Raw genomic sequence first — 22,684 nt, 5'->3', positions numbered from 1 at the left:
AACAGCGAGAGCAGTTTCTGGGGCTGTGCAGCACTTCCTCATCCTGTGCAAAGACTGTCAATTCCAAAGCTAAAGTCACCGAACCAGACTGAGAGCTCTCTCTTCTTCATTCCTGTTACTTGGTGAAGAAGCTCTGGCTGTGCTCAGTGCTGCATAGAAGTCACCGTTTTGTCTGCACATCTAGCAGCTCAAGACTGTCATTTCATCATGCATCTCTATCAAAGGGAAAAAAATGAGGGAAAAGCTCTCATCTTTCATTTATCTATTCTGTTGACTTACATTCCTTTTTAATATCCTCTCCCTGGAGTTTTGGTATTTTATAGGAATAAGGACAGATAATGTGGTATAGGTGTGACAGAGAGGGGTATTTTTTAAGGAGGAGGGAAAAAAGAAGAAAAATCACCATGCAAAGCAGGGAACAATGCAGAGGAAGGAGCCCAGAAGCTTTGTCCTCTCATACAGCACAGAAGCAAGAATCTTACAGAGATGAGACAAATGTGCACACAGAGATGCTCACCCCAACATGGATGGAATGTAACAGCACCTGGGAAGTCAAGGGGCCATTGGGTAGGGACAAGTGACAGCAGAAGGAGGAAGGTCTGGTCAGAAGGCCTTTCTGCCAAGGGAGGACTGCAGGATTGCTGACATCCTCCCAGGGTAGAGACTTAATGATGCAGCACAGGAAAATCACTCACACAGTAAAAGACCCCAAAGTAAATAACATTTCAGGCAAAGAAAAGAAGAAGGTAAAAGCAATATTGACTTGCTGAAATTGGCTCTATGTATAGCCAGTCCCAGGAGCACCTCAAACCTCCCCAGCACCAAATGAGACCAGAAGAAATTAGACAATGATGCAATGTTCATAGACATCTACCAAACCATCAGGATCTTCACAGACCAACTCATAACACAGCATAAGAGTGTCTCCTGAAAAAATTCAGGAATATCTTTAGAAACCAAAAAAGTTGCAATCATTTTTGCTTCTAGCCTACCTACCAACATCCCTTTCTACTTGTAATAAAGATTGTGTAACAGATTGTGGTATCAGGAAAAAGTGGAGACAACAAAAAACTTCAAACACCTCAAGTAGCAAATCCAGAATCAAAGACTCCAAGAGTACCTGGCATTAGAACAATTCAGTTCTCAGCTGTCCCACACACAGGCCCTTCAAAGAGTCAGGAACATTAGCAACTTGTGCACTGTAGTAGAAATTTCTTGATGCTACAGAGCCATTTCATCACTCTGCTCTTTGTATTTGAGCTACTGTCCTGTTCCCAAAGGGAATTTTTGAGACAAAGGCACTGTGACAAGACTAGTCAAAAAAACCAAACTAAAAACAAAAGCAACAGATATCCTTTTGAAAGGATAGATTGCAATTTGATTTGCTACACTTTAAAGATAATATTTAAAATAATGTTTAAAAATAAATATTTTTGCTGAAAGGCTGACTTAAATAAGCATGGCTACATTCAGACTTATTCAGCAATTTCACATAACTTGCTAACATCTAATTTGAAAATGTCTAAAAGAACCCCACCTCTTTTGCCTTTATCAGGCTTTGCCCTCAACTGAAATTGCTGAATATTCTGAGTATATTCCAACAAATAAGATTTACACCCCCCTGAGTATTTGTATTTCATTTCAAATTGATCTTTCTCAAATGAACTCCAGGCATCACAAAAGCAGAGTGAACTGGCTGCATAAATATTCAAGTCCAGTTCCTTGCACCACTGGCCACCCCCTAATAAGTAATACATGTAACAGAGAATTTCCTTATTTTCAGATGATCCCACAAACCCACCACAGAACAAACTCCTACTAATCAAAAATTGATCCATGTGAGGAAGAGGCAGAGCATTCAAAACTTTTGAAAGGTATATAAGTGACTTTCTTTCAACCAGCAGTCAGTGCCCAGACAATATTCCAGATGGAACTGTGTAATTTCTTTTAAGAATGACATGATGTAAGGACACATGCATCTGCAGATATGGATAAAACAAAGAAATTGCTAAATGAAACTAAATATGAACTAAAGTATAACGGATTTCCCCAGTTTTTATTGTGAAATGGGAAGAAACAAATAAAGGAACTAACAAAGTGAATAGGTCAAATAATTAATATGGTCTTATTTTATAATTAGAAAACTCAAGTTACACCAGTTAAAAACATGTATTTCTGAAATGGTGTGCAGTAGCAAATATGGAAATTATATATTTGGATACCTTTTGCAATCTCCAGAAGAAAGTACTTCACGCTGAAACATCCAGACCCACTTCCTTCTGATTTCAGTGTGTTGTCCTCAGTTAAAACTCTGGCATGTGTCACAGTGTACACAACACCAGCTGCTTCCACCTTTCAAATGCATCTCCACGCAACCCCACATACAAGTGAACTGGGCTTTTGTCCTGCAATTTCCCCATTTTAAAATAATGATTATACCCTTTAGCTTACCAACAGCAATTAAGCCTGTCTGGATGAGCAAAACTACCACATTCTGCAGTCTCAACCTCAGTGAGAATTCCCTGTCAAAACATATTTCTTTGCCCATTAACCAGCAGGTTTTAACCATGTCTTCCAACAGCCCTCAAGTAAGGTCCTAGGGTAAAGTCCCTAACATTTCTTAATTTTTCAAACTCAAAGCATGCTTTAGGTATTGGCAAAGGCTCTTCATATTTAAAAAGTTCACCACACACCAAAGATAAACAAGATAAAACAAAGAACACTCCTGAAAAAATAACAACACTAAACAAGAAAAATAAGCTTAGATGCAATGCTTATCCCAGCGTTATATCTGACTTGCTCTTTTCTTCCTTCACACAGAAGGGCAAGTACTTGAGCAAACATTCTTTGTTTAGTATGTCCTCTCGAGTTCCTGGAAGTTTGCTTCAATATATTGAATAATGTTCTATCTTTTAGTGACCTGCAAGCCACCAAATACAATTCATTATAGCACAGATTTTCTTAAGAGATGATTCACACTAGCCCTGCCCATGTTACTCCAGTGCTGAATGCAATTCATGTAGTCAACAAATAATTATGCAAAAGCACATTATAGCACTACTTTACTGACACGCACAGTGTTACTAGAATAAATACAGAGTATCTTGCAGCCCAACAGTGAGGAGCTTGTAATATACTGCCCATCCATATCCACCTTCCTACATAATCACTGATCTCTACATGTGCATGAGTAATAGCTTTATTTCTCACACAGGTGTAAATTTGGAAAACTTTTTTTCTCCCTCTGCAACTATTAATAAAATAAAATTCACATGTCCAGAAAAATCTCTTTCAGATTAACTATGTCAAGACTTGGGAATTTAAAACTATTATGCTGAAGTAGCATCAACCAAGTGTTTAAGCCTTTTACCTAATAAACAATACTTCTTCCACAACATGTAGTGATTTAGAATAAGCCAATGCAAGTTGCAAGCATGGAAATTCTGGCAAGACAAAGGAAAAATAATTTACAGCAAGGGTGGTGAAATGCAGGATGCCTATCAAAGCTGCAAAATCTCCATCTTTGAAGAAATACAAAACTCACAGATGGGTCCCTGAGCAACCTGATATAACTTGGAAATTGTAGCCTCACTTTGAGCAGAAGTTTAAACAAGGTAATCTCCTAAATTACTGTTTAACTGTATGACAATCTAGGGGATGCCCATAGGCACACAGGAATTATACCCACACCAAATGTCTTACTATGTGCACGATGCTTTTTCATCTTACAGGAGAACAAGCCTGGACTCAGACATAAAATCTGTACCTGAGGTATGATAGACTGCACAGCTTGAAAAGGAAGACACCCATTAGTTAAGTTCACTGTCAATCTGAATAAACTCTCACTGTTACATAACTGCATTTTTGTGTCCTGTATTTGGTTTAGCTGAGGTGGAGTTAACTTTCCCCACAGGAGCCTCCACAGTGCTGTGCTTTGCACTGCTGGCTGGAAAGGTGTTGTTGATAACCCACCAATGTGCACTGGCACAGCATCAGCACCCTCTCTCCAACATCCTGCCCTCCCACACCAGCAGTAGGCTGAGGAAAGGCAAAATCTTGGAAGGGACATAGCCAGAACATCTGATGCCCACTGACCAAAGGGATATTCCAAACTACAAAAGGAATATTCCAAAGGGATATTCCAAGAATGTTTGGGATGTCTGCTGATATAAAAGCTAACAAAAGGAGGAGGAAGCAGAGGCATTCATTATTTACAGTGCTTGCCTTCTAGAGCAAACACTACATGGGCTGAAGCCCTGATTCTTGGGAAGTGTCTAGATATCACCTGATGGTAGAAAGTAGAGAATAAAACCTTTGTGCACATGCATGCAACATTTCACTTTTGCTTTAGTAAACTGCTTTATCTCAACCTATGGATTGTTTTCCGTCTTATTTTCTCTCCTCAGGCCAGCTGAGAAGATGAAGTGATGGAGTGGTTGGTGAGCACATGGTGTGTAGCCAAGGTCAATCCACCAGAGCCCCAAGAGCAAAACTCCAGCTATGGGAATAAGAGCAGAAGCACCTGACCACTGGTGACAACAAAGTCAATTAAAAAAAAAAAAAAAAAAAAAAAGAAAGTTTCATTCATTGCATCACTTAAAAATGAACAGAAAGGAAAAAAAATATTTCTAAATTTTCATTCCAGTTATGAACTCACTTTGAATAATGAATGCCTGTTTTCTCTCAACTGATTGTGCTATTCACAGTGCTAGTAAGCAAACAACTCAGAGAAAATTCCTCCTGAACCCATACTATTTAACTCACTTCTAAATAATTTCCCAGTGAGGTAAGTGCAACCTAAATATTACAGCAGCAATGAGAGAAAAAAATAATCTGAATGTTCTTTCATAAGCAAATCCAAAACTATGAGAACTCAAACCAGTTTCTCAGACAGACTGCTAAGATCTTTTATTTCTCCATCTCAGAAAAAGAGGTAAAAAATATTATTAAAGCTAGCTAAACTTAATGCAAGAAACTATTTCCCATAACCTAATTTAAAATTTTAAACACATGTCAGAAGAGAAGAATATGTCCTCTATAAAACTTCTGCTGACTTTAAAAAAAAAAAAATCATCTGTATAAATTAGCACACATGAGCAGCAATTTCTCATGAATGTTAATACAACCAAACTAAATCCAATAAACATGATGGGAGAAAAAAAATTGCAAGCAACATAGTTACTGCTTATCTGGAAGAAAAGTACATTAGGATAAATAGGAATTTTATTTTCTCTTGGTGACACAGCAGCAGTACCACTTTCAAAGTCCCATCACCAGTGTCCAGTACAGTTTTAGTACTTCAATTGCTTTTTTAAATAAATATGAGGTTATTTCCAAAATACTGCCAAGAGTAGCTACTCTTCCATTTAAAGGATCCATCTACTGTTCATTTAACTGTAGGTGTCCCAAAACTATTCATGCTGCATCTTCTTCCCCACTGCTTCAAGTCCACTGTCTGAGTCTAGCAGTCCTCATGACATTGAACTTTATCATCATTACAAGCTCATGGAAGCAAGACGCATCTCTAATACTTATTTGTATGGTGCCTAGTACACACTTACAGGCTGGGAGAAATATGTTTTAATTACTGCACTACCAAACTGGGGAAAAGATTCCACCAGTTAACAACAAATAGCGTAAGCTGCTGATAGGAACTAAGAGCTGATGGACACATATGCTTTATGTAGGTGGGTGTTCACCATAAGAGAACATTAAGTGCAAGACAATCAAATAGCTACAAACTCTTATGAGGAAGTACATCAATATTAGAACTCCAACATCTCTTCTTAGAAAGTTTTAAAGTGTCTAAATCTGGATAATTAGCTGGCACAATGATGAAGAAAACAACTGACAGCCAATTCAGCTGAACATACAGGAAGATACAAGACTCTACATCTAAATTGAAATTTAAATACCTCTTTATTGCTTCTGGGAGATCTAAACTGAATGGAATTCGATAGGAGGATGTTAAAGTGTCATCCACAGCCTTGCTTATTTCCTGCAGCTCTCTTAAAGAAATGCAGCCAAGTAAAGCAGCCAATTCACAGTCCTGCGAATGAATAAGCCTGTCTTGCTCTTCAATTTCTCTTCTCAGCTGTTGATCTTTTCCTTCTAATATTTTCAGTCTTGTTTGGAGATCTTCAATTTCTTTCTGCATAGAACAGAAACCAAAATTTTCTATGAGCCCTATAAAAGAAACCCATTTTCCCCTAAGAAAAAACAGTACAAGTGTCATAAATAGCATTCATTATATTTGTCCAGTTTAGCAAACATTAAACGAGACATCCTCTTGCTGACACACAAAAATTCTTATGTCAGTTATAATCAGAAACTCTAGTGCTTCCAGCAGTCTGAATTCACCTCCATTTCAACACCACGCTTCACATTCCTCTTCCAACACCTACTGTCAGCCCTCTTTCACTTTCAGAATACCTAGGTATTTCCCAAGTTCACAAGCTAAAAACTTCCATCAAAAGCACAATTATCACATCACCCATGGCAACAGAATCTTGTTCTACAGACAGGCAGCTAAACCAATCAAACATCTATCCTGCAGACTGTCCCTGCAATGGTTGCTATAATGGTTCCAATCCCACAATGAAGCACAGGATACAAGCAGAGAATCACTATCTACCCAGCTCTTCTGATAATTAACATTTCATTTTAACTAAAAGTACAAAATCCTTCCCTTGACTTAAAATGCACAGAACTTCAACCTCAGTTGCACTCATTTCTCTAGAAGTTCAAATTGTGTCCATTAAAATATTGATGTTTCTTGAAAGAGAAAAATACAATTTTTAGAATCATAGAACTGTAGAATCATTAATGCTGGAAAAGTGCTCCAAGATCGTTGTGTCCAAATTTTGACTGGAACAGAACTTTGTCAACTAAACCACAGCACTAAGTGCTATGTCAAGTCATTTCTTGACCATTTCCAGGGATGGTGACTCTACCACCTCCCTGGGCAGCCTGCTCCAAAGCTGGACACCCTTTCAGTGAAGAAATTCTTCCTCATGTTCAATCTTAGTCTCCCCTGGTACAGCTTGAGGCTGTTTCCTCTTGTCCTGTCACTTGTTACCTGGGAGAAGAGATCAACCTGGCTACAACCTCCTTTCAGGTAGAACATGATGAGGTCCTCCCCTGAGTCTCCTTTTCCCCAGACTAGACACTTGCAGCTCCCTCAGCTACTCCTCCATCAGACCTGTGCTCCAGACCCTTCACCAGCTTCACTGCCCTTCTCTGGATATGCTCAAGCATCTCTATGTCCTTCCTGAACTGATGACGCCAAAAAAAAAAAAAAGCTTCATGAATTTGTACATCATCCTTGCACAGGTTTTTCCTTGAAAACCCAACAGATAGCTTGCATCCAAGGAAACAGCACTTCTTGAAGGAATCTAGGTTGCTGAGTTAAAGTTGTCATCAAACTAGCCAAACGCCATACTGGAGAATTTGATTTTATGCCTACATTTCTTACTGTCTCTGTGAAACTCTGCAAGCCATTTAAACTATTATCTCCACACATGGCCACAGACTGTATGTTCATCATTTTCTATACAACCTTCAAGAGATCTCTGACATGCTATCTATAGGCTCTCAACAGAAATCAAAGCTCAATTTCAAACTCTGATCACATTCAGTCCAACTAAAAATTAAAAACAAAAATCCAGAAACCCAAAACCAAATCTTTAATGAGTAAATAACTAGGCATTACAAAACTGACGTTAGAAGCAACCATCTGGCTTTATATGGCAATTCACTTCTCCATTCTGCATCTGAGCAAATGGCAGTAACACCCAAAATGGTGTTACAGAGATAAAATTAAGTGGGTTTGAATCACTAAGATGCCATGTTGATTAATACTGTAAAAAGAGCCCACTCACAAATTAATCAATTTGTATTTAAAAGAAGGTTTGAGTGGCACACAGTAGAAGGGTTCTGGGGTCAAATACTGAGTAATGAAGATAAAATAGTATTCTGAATAACTAAGCAGACACTTCAGCTATGTAGGTAGGGATCTAGGGGGATAAAAAAGGCATACTTCAATATTACAGACTTATAAAACATATGTACTATGCACAGATAACAGACTTCAGCATTTTTTTGCTTTTTTCAAGCTTCACTTCATAACCTTAACATTATGATAATGTTTTCAATGCAATTTACATGAAGTTTAGTTCACTGATTATGCTAAAAAACATACTTTCAGGTTTGCTGCACTGTAACCAGCTTCTCAAATATCACTTAGAGCAAGAAGAAATGGCCCTTGCATATTCAAAGGTTGACTAGCTCCAAATTTTCAACTTATAGTAGTCCTGCACACTAGGTTCATCAGTTATTTTGGTCCTTCTTTGGTTTTAGATACAGCAAGAAGAGAATGATGTGGCCGATGTTTCAACCCACAGACATTTGTCAAGAACAGAAAGATCAGCAGACCAAAAACATCAGTTTTCTTTCTTTCAGTCTCAAATTAGGCTTTTAGTGTGCACAAAGGACAATTATGTCTCTGTATTACTGGCTTGGGAATACTGCCAAAACCTTAATAGGCCCTACTTAGTACAGAGACCTCCATATTCTGTGAACACGTAGTAATTGCAATCACTGCAATAAGCAACCTACACGGGAACAGCAAGGAGGATGAACGGAATCTGGTTTTACAATTACACTTTTAGTACTGAAATGTACAACATAAATAGATACCAGAAGCACACAATCTGCATTCACAGAAAGAAAGCTGCTCTGTTCAGCAATAGTTCACAGGCATTCTTGGGAACATGGAAATTTTAAGCAGTAAACTGGAATTCTCCCACATTCTTTTCCAGAAATGCAAAGAAGCCTTTAGCACGCTCTTGGTCAGCCTCCAGGGACAGATAAAAAGGACCTAATGTCTCAGCACGGAGCAGCAGATGATATTCATCTCACTAAACATAAGCTGGAGCTTTACTTTGCAGATTCGAGTTTAAACTTGGATTTCCAAAAGAACAGCTACTCAGTACGGATTATGTATCTCCAGCTTCACTTACGGACTGATGTCTGCATGACGTAGAGACTGCAGTAGAAACGTTAATACATAAATTACAGGTACTGCCACAGGTTTTCAAATCCCTGAAGACAAAGGCATAACCAACAGGAGAGAGGGCAGAAGAAAAAGTAAAGAAAAATGGGGCTGAAGAAATTTAAAAAAAAAAAAAAAAATTACTTCTGACCATGCAAGATTTTGGGCAGGAGCAATCTTTAGGGATTCCTGGGTGCAAACAATCACCACAGATCAGCCTTCCCCAGAACCCTAAATTCTTGGTAATTTTGATAAAATGCTAACAAATTGCATGCCTGTATAATGGTGCAGTTAATTTTTTCTGGTATAACTACAGAAAAATAAAGATTCATCTTGAGCAAGTGTAAAAAATAGCTGTAGTGGAGTCTTAAGTACAGCAGTTTTCAGCTCAATATCTTGAGGTGGCTCTTGGATGTCTAGATTTAAAAAAATTTCTGCATACTGATAATGCTGACACTATGTCTCCTCTTAACTGATGATGAAATAAACCTAAAAAATACAAAGATGATGAGTAGGATAAAAAAGACATTTCTTCACCTAAGTACAATTTTGCAATGACCACATAAGATGTTTTTCTCTATTTCTTTGCGGGTTTTTTATATATATCAATTTATGTGTGTACACAAAGATTACTATACTATTGGATCCAACAAAGGAATGAAAATATCACAAAAAAAAAAAGAATTCAAGACAAGATCACAGAAAAAAGGGAAAAGTAGGTCTACTTGCTCTCTAAGGTGCCACATTGCTGAGTGTGATCACCGAGGTTTAAAAGACACATAAGTAGACATCAACGTACATTGAGATTTTTGAAGGATGGTGAAAAGAAAGAGCTGAATTTTGCTTAAAAGGCTTACAGACTTAAAATTGGACTAATGCCATCCTGAAACATTCCATTTGCCAAACTATCACGTTGTGACATCATGTGTCATTGTAAAGCTATTGTTAGCAAATGCTGACTGCTCCGTGATGATTCCTTCATCCTTATGAAAAGCATCAATCATCTTTCAGGAATAAAAGCTGGTAAATCATGTATTTATAGTAAATTCTAACCAGAAACGGATGAAAACTTTTTGTCTTCAAATAAAAACTTCTGAAGATCAGTGTAACATTAAAACGTCAAATTATAACAAAGAGCACGCTTAAAAAGATAATGAGGAAAGTTTAAGCATGCACACAAGCCACCAAACCTTCCAGCTCTGCGTTTCTGTAATGAGATTAACACAACTCCTGTGGCTGCCATCTCCAATCATCACTTAGATTATCGACTGGACTCCAGCCAAGGCTCTAATTACTACACAGAAGCAAAGTCGCTATTACAATAAATTTATTTAATTCTGTGTGACAGCTTACAAGGCTTTCCCCACACAGCACTGGTTCTTATACACAACTCTGCAGTCCTGTTACCTGTAACCGCTTCTTTTCTTGAAAAAGCTGGTTTCGTTTTGTGGCTGAAACCTGCGTCCTCTCCTGGGAAGTTGATCTCAAAAGTCTGTGCTCTTTTTCATGACAAAGACCATTTTCTTCACGTCTAACCCTTTGAAAAAAAACACGACAAAAGCTAAAAATTAGTGGTTTTCATGAGTTTCAGTGTCTCAAGGATTAATCAGATCAGAATGCTACATGTTACCTTTAGAGTCATAACACTCCACCACCACCAGAATGAATACTTTTCAAACAGATACAGTTAGAGAACAAGAGATTTTTTTTCTCCTTGGCATATCTTCCTTTATTATCTCAAACATTTACACTGTTTTTACAACACGATGAAGAAAGAAAATGGAAAGTTTGTAAAGCTTCAGGCTTCCCCCAGCTTTATCATATTTCAGAAATTTATCCATCACTGCCTTGAAAGAGACAAAACTAAGGCATGTAGTTTCTATCAATACAGAGAAAAATGTCTTAGACAGAAGTTTAGAAACTTGCCAAAGCCATTTTTGCAGCTTCTGTCAGCTTTTGGAGACTACATTAGAGATCATCTGGTGTGTTTGCTCCACAATGCCAAATTTTACTTCTCTCTTGCACAGCAAGTTCTTTCAAAATCACAATCAGCGGGCTTCCTCCCAGTCATCTGTACAGCCCTCAGTTGTAAATCTTTGCATGACTGGACTCCAGCACATTATGTTAAATAACAATTCCATAATCAGCCTCTCAAAATGCACCTGCAAACAATGCAAATCCATTTTGCTTTCCATGTTCCCTCACAAAGGGCATGTACACTTGAGAAGGGCAATTGTGTTCTGTGTCCATCTCTGGAGACAAGTGCATGCATCTCCACATAAAGAGTACAGATGCATTTCAGTATCTTTTAAAAATATTGTGTCTCAAACAAAGTGTTTTGAGGCATGATTTCCCACTGTCATCTCGCAAAGCAAATACATCAATGCCACATATAAAGCATGCATCGTGAGTCTGGTTTAAGCACGATTAATCACGCAATTATGATCTCCATGCACAGGTGTTTAACAAGTGCGTAGAACAAGAGGTTTTCATCTATTCTGCAGGACTATCAAAAGACACATGCTTTACTCCCTCCTGTGGGCTGCAGAATATGCTGAAAAGGCAAAATAAAGCCTCAGCACTAACACAGGTATCATGAAGCAAGACAGACATAACGACAGTGTAACTGCATTTCTGTATTAACAGCGTGCACCAAAGAGACATCCCCTATATTATGAGATGCTAGGCCATCACTGTGCCTTACAATCATTACAGGTTCCTGTGGCTCTGACCAACTACACTTCCCAGCAGGTCTGAAGCCACCTTCTTCAAGCCAGAGCTGCATCGTTCCTAGAGAGATATGTAATAAATTTCCAAGTGGCTGATCAAAATTTAGAAATAATTCCACTATAAACATAGTTTATTTTCAGAACCTTCTTGAAAATTCCATGTGCATCTGTCTACTTGGTACTGCCGGAAGACAAACAAGATCTCTCTTATCTCACCAAATCTGAATGATTGCACAACCACAGCATTTCTTGTTCCTAAGCTAAAAATCACAAAATCTGGCTCCCCCCACATGCCCCCAATATCCTGTGTCAACATCAAATGCATTCACTTAAAAACTTACCTCATAATTTAATCAAGTAAAACAAAACTGGAGCATGAATTTCAGCTTCATATCTTAAATAAGCTGTCAAACACACTTTTCTTGCAAAAAGATGAGATTGACTAAACTATGGTAAAATTGCAGTAATCTGATGATAGTCTGATCATCTTTTTAATTTTCCAGGTGAAACAAAACCAAAAGTTTTCTTGGATATTCTGGTTTTGTTCCAATTCAAAATGAAAACAAAAAAAAATAATTTCTTGAGGAAGCAGTTAGGCATTCCACTGTACCATCTAAAAACACTGCTGGAACAGAAAGGACTTAAACCCCTGTACAGAAGACAAAGGGTACACTTGCTGTATTAATGAGTCAGACCACAGACAAAGCAGTGTAAAAGGCTACAAGAATCAAGCAAGCAAATAAAAGGGTGTCACAACAATAGCAGTCGAACTTAAGCTCAAAGAAAGGAGTATGCACAAGACAGAAAAGGGAAGACAATATTCATCTGACCCTGAAGAATGGCACTGCTCAGACCTGTGCAAAGAGAAGAGTTACAGATCTAATCATCCAAAGAACAGGAACACTTTCATAAAAAAAGTGTGTTATAACATCTATTTTATATGTAAAAGCATTATATATACATTATACAGGATAAAAATAAGCAAACTGTATCTGAGGAATGCTTTAGTGACCCAATTTCCATGACAAAGAAGACGCTACCTCTAATGCCAAAATCATGATTACAAATTAATGCATAGACCAAACACATCTTAACAGCAAAATAGAGAATGGTGTATCTTCATCTTTAAGGCCTCTTAGAGCCTCAGAAGGTAGAAGGAAACAGCTCTGAAAGGAGCGCAGCTTCTTTTAAACCCCCCCTTTTACTAGATGCTATAAACAGAGGCTAAAATTACCTACAAATTCTCCAACTTCACAAAAAAAAAAAAGTATTATCTAATTTTATCTGATTTTATCTAATTTTCATGTCTATCAAAAATTACACACAAAGGTATTGACTAGCACACTGCAGCCTTTATATTAACAAGCTGCCAGAAAACAAAAGGCTTCTCTTCTTTCATTTGTGCTATTGCATTTGAGAATAGCTTTCAATACCTATAAACTATCCTCTTCTAACAACAGTAACTAGGAGCACCGACAGACCAAGAAATAAAGACTATTTTTTTTTCCTAAGCTCTCCCTCTCTTGGGCCATCCAACACATCTCACATTCCTCTCATCTTTGAAGTTATCCCTTCAAGACAAGGTTTAGAACTTATTTTTGTGACTTTGTACAATGCTGAGCTCAATATTGCTGTCTAAGAAGTGGCACACAAAAGGAAGCTCCCAAAGATCTATTCCTATCAGATCTGGTTTTTACTTTATATTTAAATATCCTTTCATTGCCTGAAAGGGAGCATCAGAATTAACTCCGCAGGGAAGCGTTGCTCAAGCTGCCGTTGCTGTTGTATGCTCAAGCTGCCGTGTCAAGGATTCAATCCCATTCCCACTCAACATCAATGAGAAATGTTCCATTTAATTTGCCAGTTCACCATGATCAATGTTTTTCAGGGGAATTCTGAAAGAATTGTAGAAAGAAAAAAATTGGGGGGGGGGGGGGGGAAGGGTGGAATTTTCATAAGCAAGGTTCATATGAACACATTAGATGGTCATTAAAATTCTTTATTATAATTATTCATAAGCTGTATTCTGCATTTTGAGAAAAAGAGAAGCATCATTTTACACAATAACAAATCAACAAACTTACCAGTGATCAGCAGCCCAGTGCAAAGTTGCCTGAACTTGGGTCATGAACCTATCCAAAAAACTGCTAACTGAGGGATGCCTTGAAGGAAGTTGAAATTTTAAAGAATTTTTCTCCTTCTCCAGTTCTTCCAGTTTCCGTCTAAATTTATCAGCTAGAAATTAAATTAACAAAAAGAAGTTAAACAGTGACAAAAGGGTCCTGTTTTACCTGGGGGTAAAAACACAGTCTCTCAACAAAAAGTAAAATCCACCTCTCTGATGGTTCTTCTTCTTCCTCTTTTCATAAAATATATCGGTCTGCTCTGCTTAAGGAGAAATTAACAAGACCACAATGAAAAATATCAAATAACCACGATGCCAAGCTACTTTTTTCTATGACAAGGACAAAACTGCAGGCTTCCCTGCACTTTCTTAATTTCATAGAGCTCCAAAGAATTATCTCAGTTATCATCTATGCTCTTCCTAGAGTAACAGCTGAGAATTAAATTCTAGGAAAAGTGCTACTCTTCACTGCTTCAGTTTTTCTTAAAACTTAGGTAGCAGTTACTCATTTAAATTTTGACCTCATAAAAAATTTGTACTGCTATTAGATCAAGAACTGAAGAATCACACATGATACAGCAGTATACTTCAGCAGAAAATGCACATGCAATTATAGCAATTAAACAATTATCACATTCCTGGCTCTCCTGAATTATGCTCAGTTTATCATTCAAAACAAAAAACATTTACTTGCAACTTTAAATAAAAATAACAGTAGTCCCCAAGACACTGCTTTGATTCTACCATAACCCTATACATTTCTTAGAGTAACCACTTCCCTATGAAAGTTACTTGTTTTCTGTCCCTGTGTAGAAAACAAAGGAATATCATTCTAACTACTAATTATTAATGCAGTACATGTATCTTCTATTGTGCCACTATACCCACAAAATCACCTACATGACAGAAAACAAGCCTGCCATCCAAGACAGAACACCTTTGATGATACATTAGTCAAATTAGAGAGTTTTGAGCTAATCCTCAAATGGAAAACCTTTACAGTTCAGTACTCTGCTCGTGGCCTCACTGCATAAAATTTTGTGCGATTAGCAATCCTTTTCACATTTTCAATACAATATATTACTATCAGAATAGCATCCATCTGTGTATGCTTTTTATTGCTTATTTTCTTTCTTTATCCTCTGAGGGGATTTTACATTAGAAGCTGCTTATATTTGCTGCTTTAGCAAATGATGCATTTTTACAATAATCTGTCATTAGTATTGATCTCCAGTCTGTTTCTGTGCCAACAGGGTAGAATACAGAGACCTTACTAATAAGACTAGATCTTTTCCCTGTCCCAGCAAACTGTTCCAGGATGAACTTTTGTGTTGTCATTGGCATGCAAAATGTCAGAAAGCCCTTGCTGAAATGAGCACCCTATCCCACTTGTATCCATGTGCATACTATTCCTGCAAAGTAATGGAGGTGAATCACACTTGTGATGCATTTCTCAGGGGCCACAGCTAAGTAGATTCACCCTATCCCTATCACCACACTGAAACTGAAATTTGAGCTGAGATGAGACTCCCAACCCTGTATTTTGATCAGAAAAACATATCAGCACTTGCATGCTAATATGCCACTTGGCATTTCAAACTCAGCCATCGAAAATACCAGTTACAAACAGAATAGTAAGGGCTGAAAGGGTTGGCTAGTGTCCTATGAGCACTGGATGCCAAACCACATGGAAACACTTCCTTTTACTCACACCATTCGCCACTGGGCTTCCTGGGAGTTGTGGCAACCCTTTATAGCCATTTAACAACGTTGTCATTGTTCTTCAGCGTAATTATGCTTAACTGTATTTGTGTGTCCAGTTGTTCCATCGTTCTACTCCTACCCCTCCTGGCCCTAGAAACACACTATTTTGGGAAGGAAAACAGATGAGAGGATCCACAGGCCAACTCCTTCTCTCTCTCTCTCTCATTAAGTCTTGGCTGCATCCTGCTTTATATATTCCAATCTACACAGTATTCAATTAGTTTCTACTAGCAGACATTTCTAAATAATTTGCTCTGCTGGCATCTTATAAGTAATATGGCTGCTCGTATCTACTTATCTCTCTGCACTAAATGATTTTTTACCCTTTTATCTTTTCAGCATCACACTTAAGGGTTATGTCTTATGAGACTCCAGTGAGCTGAACACTGCAGCACCCAGCTTTTAGAATCCTCTTCTGGAAAGGAGATCCCTGCCATTTGACCTGGCTAATATCATCAGTGCATGGAGAGACCCAAGAGCCTCAGTACCAGCTGCAGAGCAGGGAACCATACAAATAAGGCTCATCTCAATCCAGCTTTTAGTGCTGTGGCTCAAGAGAAATCTGGATCAAGCATAAGTAATGGAAATGACCAGAAATCTAGCCAACAGGATGTGAAAGAGGGACATAAGCAGGGCTCCTCAGACTGGCAGAGATAAAGACTGAGGTAACTTCCAGTACTACTACAAAGCTGCAAGCTGCAAAGAAAGCAGTAATACAATGTTCCCTTAGAATTTGAGTCCTCAGTAACAAACTTGAGTTGCAGTAAATGATATGCCAAAAAAACATTAGATATAGTGAAGCACTAAATCTAGCTGCCAGGGTTAGACAGGAAATCTCCAGTGTTGGTTTTCAGGTCAGACAAACATTTCTCAGGAATAGTTCTGGCAGAGTTTTAAGGTTGAAGCCAGAAAACCCAAATGCATCCTCTTGTTTGAACAAGGGGAAAGTGCCAGATTCTGCACCTGGGATGGGGCAACCCTGGATGTATGGACAGACTGGGGAATGAGAGGCTGGAGAGCAGTGCCAGGGCCTGGTGGGTCCTGGTCACTGGCAAGTTGAACGTAAGTCAGCAGTGCCCTGGCAGCCAGGAGGACCAACCCTGTCCTGGGGGGCATCAGGCACAGCACAGCCAGCTGGGCAAGGGAGGGATTGTCCCGCTCTGCTCTGCACTGGGGCAGCCTCACCTCGAGTGCTGGGGGCAGTTTTGGGTACCACAATATAAGAAAGACATTGAACTGTTCAAGAGTGTCCAAAGGAGGGCAATGAAGATGGTGAAGGAGGAGTTCTGTGTGAGGAGCTGCTGAGGTCACTTGGTCTGTCCAGCCTGGAGGAGACCGAGGGGAGACCTCAGTGCAGTTACAGCTTCCTCCTGAGGGGAAGTGGAGGGGCAGGCACTGATCTCTGTTCTGTGGTGACCAGTGACAGGACCTGAAGGAACGGTCTGAAGTTGTGTCAGGGGAGGTTTAGGCTGAATATTAGGAAAACATTCTTCATCCAGAGGGTGACTGGGCACTGGAACAGGCTCCCCAGGGAAGCTGTCATTGTATCAAGTCTGACATAGTTCAAGAAGCGTTCAGACAATGCTCTCAGGCACATTGTGTGATTCTTTGGGCTGTCCTGGGCAGGTCCAGGAGTTGGACTTTGATGATCCTTATTCCAGCTCAGAATATTCTGAGTGATCTCTTCCACCATATTTTCTAGGATTTTTCAGCCAAGAAGCAGACACAGAAGGCCTTTGCTATTGCTAAGTCATCAGACTCACAGACACAACTTTCTTTTACTTTCATTTAGGTGTTTTAACAAGTTATTCCAACAGAGAACAGACCTTCACAGAATCCAAGAACTTGCTGATAGACTGAGACACCAAAAGAAACCACATGCACTCAGGTATCTCCATCACAAAGAAAGGCTTAATACTTTAACCCATTCCTCACTTCAAAATCAGTTACCTAATGCACAGCTTACATGCCAAAAGCAATCCCCCCCATTTGATGAAGTTCTTAAATGACCAAACCTTCAGGTAATCAATACATACTGTTTTACAGAAGCATTTAAAATGAGGCCTAAATTCTCTTTATCAGCCTTTTATTTTACTACATGCGGGTACCAGCTTGCTGCCTTGAAGAGTCCTACAGATACCCTAGACAAAGCTCCTACTTCAGACCAAACAGTAAAAGTTAACTCTTAAATTACCCTCCACTGCAATCCATTACTGTGCAAACCACCATTGCCAATGTACCTCAGACATCCCACTCACTTTAAAGCAAACCCACAGAAGGCCTGGAAGATGCTGACTAACTGCTGTTCTCAATTAAACAAGCAGCAGTCAGAAAACAGTAGTGTCTCCAAAGATCATGCTTTGTAGTAGCTTTGAGTAAAGGAAGCAATTTCCATAGCTTCTAACTGACCACGTGAGAACTTCTGGCTGCCTCTCTATTTTTTGCATACTATACGTCAGTTTTATTCCTCCAAAGAAAAGGTTCACTTTATCAGAACTATTTATCATCATTTAAAAAACATTTAAGAAAATCATCTCAGTAAGGACAGATCTGCATTTGCTATGTACTTCTTATGCTTACGTTTATTTATGTCTGTGCTAAAAAATGCGAAGATAATCAATCATGCTATTCTACAAATTGCTGCATATTAAGAAAGTGTTTCTTCAGCTATCAACCCGAGAATGTCATTTGATCTTGCACAACAATTCAGCAAACAACATCTTCCCTTTCGCTCTTGCATCCCCCCAAAATCTGAAGGCCCTAAAACAGGATTTGTGTAGGATTTATAACCATAACTTACACACTGAAGCTCAAAAATATTTTTCTTGCCTGCTTCTGAAAACACAATCTCCCCACCATTCATTTTCTCAAAAATTCTAGGGGCCCAAAATGACTCAAGTGTCTTGTATGCTCAGCACCAAAGACAGTCATGTATTTTCTACGAACCAAAGAAGTCCCAGGTCCAGAACCAAAGACCCTTCTGGCAGCCTGTATCCAAAATCACACACAATACCAGGACTTTAGAGAGGAGACTAAGAACCAGGATGAAAAGTGCCCCCTTTCTGTTCCTGAATCCCTAATGTCTGTCATCTAAAAGACTTCTGCTCTATCCACCAGAAACTTCTCTCTTCTCAGGCTATCTATGCTTTTGGTCTCCAAAATACATTGTAACAGAGAATACATAAATTGAACCATGAATTATTCAAACACATACCCTGTCTGGTAACCTGAGGAGTCTAATGTGGAGCTTGAATGCGTGACTGAAACACAGCTGGAGAGCAAGTAAGCAAGGTGTATAACAGCCCAGTTACCAGCATTAGCCTCCTGCAAAATAACTTGCAGGAGAAAATGCAGATCAATTAATATCCAAATATGACACAAAGACATATACCTTAATAAGAACTGAGGGCATTACAAGCACCTGGAATTCCTATCTGCTCTTAACTTAAGGATAAAATAATTAACCATCTAACAGTACCAAACATATACACAGTCAAAAAGAAAGACACTTGATATGTATAAAATAGGGCTTCAGATTACTCCTGGATAGTTGAACAGCTAGCCCCTAGCACATGCTGTCTGGTCATCGGTATAGAGCAAACCTTTTCTATATTCCATTCAACCCTGCATGTGGAAAACAGCAAAATAAAGCCACTGCAAAGTCAAACTGCACATCTGGACAAGGCTGACTCCAAGAAGTCATGGGTCTGGGGACAGACACCACTGAAGCAACAGGAGAGCAGAGTTATGCCTACCCTGCTGACTGTGTGGATTAAAAGAAAAACATCTGCAGAGCAAAACAGTTCAGTATTGAGGCCCCAACATCTGCATCTTGGAAGGTTCTACTTCAAACTAGGTTTAGTGCAATGCTATGAATCAAAGGACAGACAGTTGAAATCCTCTGGTAGCTCTACAGCTCTTCAAACTTTTTCTCACCTGAAAGCAAACCAACCCATTGTACTACAAGACTGCTCTACACTGCATAGTAATATGTAATAACACAGTAATATAAAAGACATATCTACAAAGCATAATAAATGGGACAATTGGGAGATTCCTTCTGAAGGCTCACACACCTAATCCAAATTAAAATTATATTTGGCGGAGGGTCCATTAAATATATCCAGCAGTCAGTGGAAAAAGCAGTTCCTGGGAAGGCCAGTAAGCAGCGGCTAAAGCTTTCTGGAAAAGGCTATAACCCCCTGGGTCCCATAGCCAGTAAAAAGGCAGAGCAAAACACAAATGTAATTATCCCACTTACCTGGCACTTAACTTTTTCCATTCCAGTCAAAAAAGGCACCTTTGTGCAATTGCACACTCCAGCTCTTCTACTGAACTGTCATGACTTCCTTGAGGAACAAAGCAAACTCCTGGCTGCTGAACACCCTTTGGAGTCAGAAGCTACTGTCACAAAATCACCCTAAAGCAGGAGGGCCAAAATCTGCAAGAGCTACAACTCCATAATTCCTTGGTCTGTGTGTATTCCTCAGTTATTTCTCACTCAATACAGATGACAAACTGTTCTAATTCCTGCTGAGATGCTCGACTGATGGTACCTCCAATTCTGGTGCTGTTTAACGTTAAAAGACTAGCAACCAGAAGAGTACAAAAGAATAAGTCTCCTGCATTCCCTGACACACTCAAGGTACCAGAGTAAGCAAAATACCCAGCAATGACCTGGTATAGCATTTGATGCCACAAGCCTCCCCCTCCTGCAGTCAGCATCAGCTGCCTATCCTCAGATTCCTTCTCCTTTCCTAGCAATGAGATACCACTACATGTAAATCGGGGAGGGAGAAGGAAAGGAAAGGAAACCTGGTACTCAAAATACTTCCTTCAAGAGAAGCAATGGAGAGCACTGTTTACAAGATTTCTTAAAAGGGAGGACAGCTCAAGCATGCTGCATCCCTGCAAGCTCTGCATTTTCCACCCATCAGCTCATACCAATTACAACCCAGGAAATTGCTGCTGCCTTAAAATATATAACATTTCAGAATTTAGTGTACTGAACATCTGTGTAGCAGCAGAGTTGGGAAGGCTGAAAGCTTTAAAATATACAAGAACAGACACTTTTAGCTGTTATTACAAAAGGAAACTTGACACAATGGCAGATATTTAATTTCCCTCCTCTAATTTATATTGAATTCAAGAGCATTCATTTAGCATCGAACAAAAAGCTACATTCTTAGATGTTTTAAAAGATGCTTCTTCCAAAGCACACCACCAAGATTTCCACCTACAGTTTACATCTCCAGTTAACACTGGAAAATCTACCTCCCCAGAAAGAAACTTCTCCCCATAAAGTCACTAGTGCAAAGCTTGGGACAGACTTTTTATCATAAATTTTGACCAGTGCTCCAACTTCACAGAACATTCACAGCAGCAGCGTGACTGACAGACTGTCACTCAGATCTGTAATATGTTCTCTGGCTCTCAATAATCACAGTTAACAGGATTTATGGGCACAAGCCATAGAACTCTATGGGTTTTGTGAGGGTGCAGGTACAGTTACTTCCAACATCAGCAGGAACATAAGCAAGAAGCCACAAAGCCAGAAGGGCTTTGTCCAGCACACCTCTGGGAAATATGGGGGTTGAGAGCCTAGCAGGAAAATATCCGAGTCCTGACTTGGACAATTAATCTCTCTGTAGTTACTCAGCCAATGCTAGAAAAATTTGGCTTTCTCATGTTACTTTCTCCTCACCTGGCAATGATGTAGGGTGAACTATCCTCACAGCTGTTATTTCTGGGCTGAGTTTAAGGACATCAGGACTATTTGGATAAACTGACAATTTCCTGTAACATGACTATCCATAAAGGAAAGTCATTATTTGCCATTAGCATCTCACAGAGGAGCCTCCAATGGAGGTTCCAATTGTACCAGGCTCAGCCAACGGAGGGGAAGGGGAAAGGGAGTGGGGAAAGAAACTCTACTCCAATAAATTTACAATCCACAAAATAAATGACAGCCAAAGGGGCAAATGGAGAGAAAAGCGCATCAGACCCACACTCTAGGTGAAAATTAGAGGCAATAATTTCAGCATATTAGAAGCAGCTTAATCTCCATTGTTCCTATCTGACATTGCTGAAAAACATTGAGGTTTTATAGTATCTTTAATAGCAACATTCTTAATATTAGGACCTTCATAAATACTTCACATTAGAGCCTAAACTAACTACTTCCATAATTTTCTAAACACAGGAGTAATTACATTTGTTAATGTGCCTGACATGCATAACAGTTAGTGAAATAGTGGGCAGTTTTCTGTATGTGACAACCTTTGCAATTCATCTTTCTAACTGGATGAAATATACAATTCCATACAGTTTCTATCCCCTACAGTCCTTCTCTTCAGATTTGCTGCATTTGTAAATTCCTTCAAACACCACAAGAGTTCACAGACAGGCATTTGAACATTGGAGACATCATTTCTCCTTTAGCCAGTTCACAAATTAAACAGTGACTGTTTGCTATTCACAGTCTTTCACAAAGCTTCCAATGAAACCACCAAGATCTTTACATTTCCAATATGACTTTACAATAAAAATAATTTACAGTAACATCAGTAAAGATATATTAAAAGGGAAAAAAAAGCTGATTGCTTGTGCACTTTATTTGATAGTAACATTATTCTGCCAGCAGTGCTGACAGTACTGTCACTACATATGAGATTCTGGAGAAACAAAGAAAAACACATACTGCTGACTCCAGGTCAATTCTGTATCTTTAAAAACGTCAGGCTATGCAGGACAACAGAACAGACAAATATTGTGAATAAAATTCTACTCTGAATCAGATCTCACAAGACAAGGAAGCTCAAAGAAATCAATGCAAAGCTCTTTGGCTTGCAATAAATACAGCTCCTTCTTTTACTGGAGATGGTAGAAGAGAAGGTTTGGTGGAAGTTTCCAATCGCTGCAGTTCATATACAAGCACTGTCAGCTGTATATTGATGTCAACTGCAGACAATTCAATCCCAGTTCACCATGTCCCTTTCCTTGCTCCAAGAATCT

At 39.0% G+C, this 22,684-nt stretch overlaps 1 protein-coding gene across 6 annotated transcripts in view; it reads right to left on the bottom strand.

The window, feature by feature from the left end:
• Positions 1-22,684, bottom strand: part of DISC1 (DISC1 scaffold protein) — a 193,052-nt gene that overhangs the window by 123,187 nt on the left and 47,181 nt on the right. For all 6 annotated transcript variants that reach the window (XM_088052570.1, XM_088052574.1, XM_088052568.1 and 3 more), the window contains 3 exons: positions 13,866-14,016; positions 10,460-10,589; positions 5,916-6,151 (listed from right to left, as the gene is read on the bottom strand). In XM_088052570.1, the coding sequence (XP_087908696.1) occupies positions 5,916-6,151; positions 10,460-10,589; positions 13,866-14,016 (517 nt within the window). The remainder of the gene's footprint in view (positions 1-5,915; positions 6,152-10,459; positions 10,590-13,865; positions 14,017-22,684) is intronic.

The sequence above is a fragment of the Pseudopodoces humilis genome, chromosome 3, assembly GCF_049639895.1.
Source record: "Pseudopodoces humilis isolate 2021_Gansu_Grassland_sample_001 chromosome 3, ASM4963989v1, whole genome shotgun sequence".
In the NCBI taxonomy this organism is placed as follows: Eukaryota; Metazoa; Chordata; class Aves; order Passeriformes; family Paridae; genus Pseudopodoces; species Pseudopodoces humilis.
This window is presented reverse-complemented; position numbering and strand designations above follow the sequence as displayed.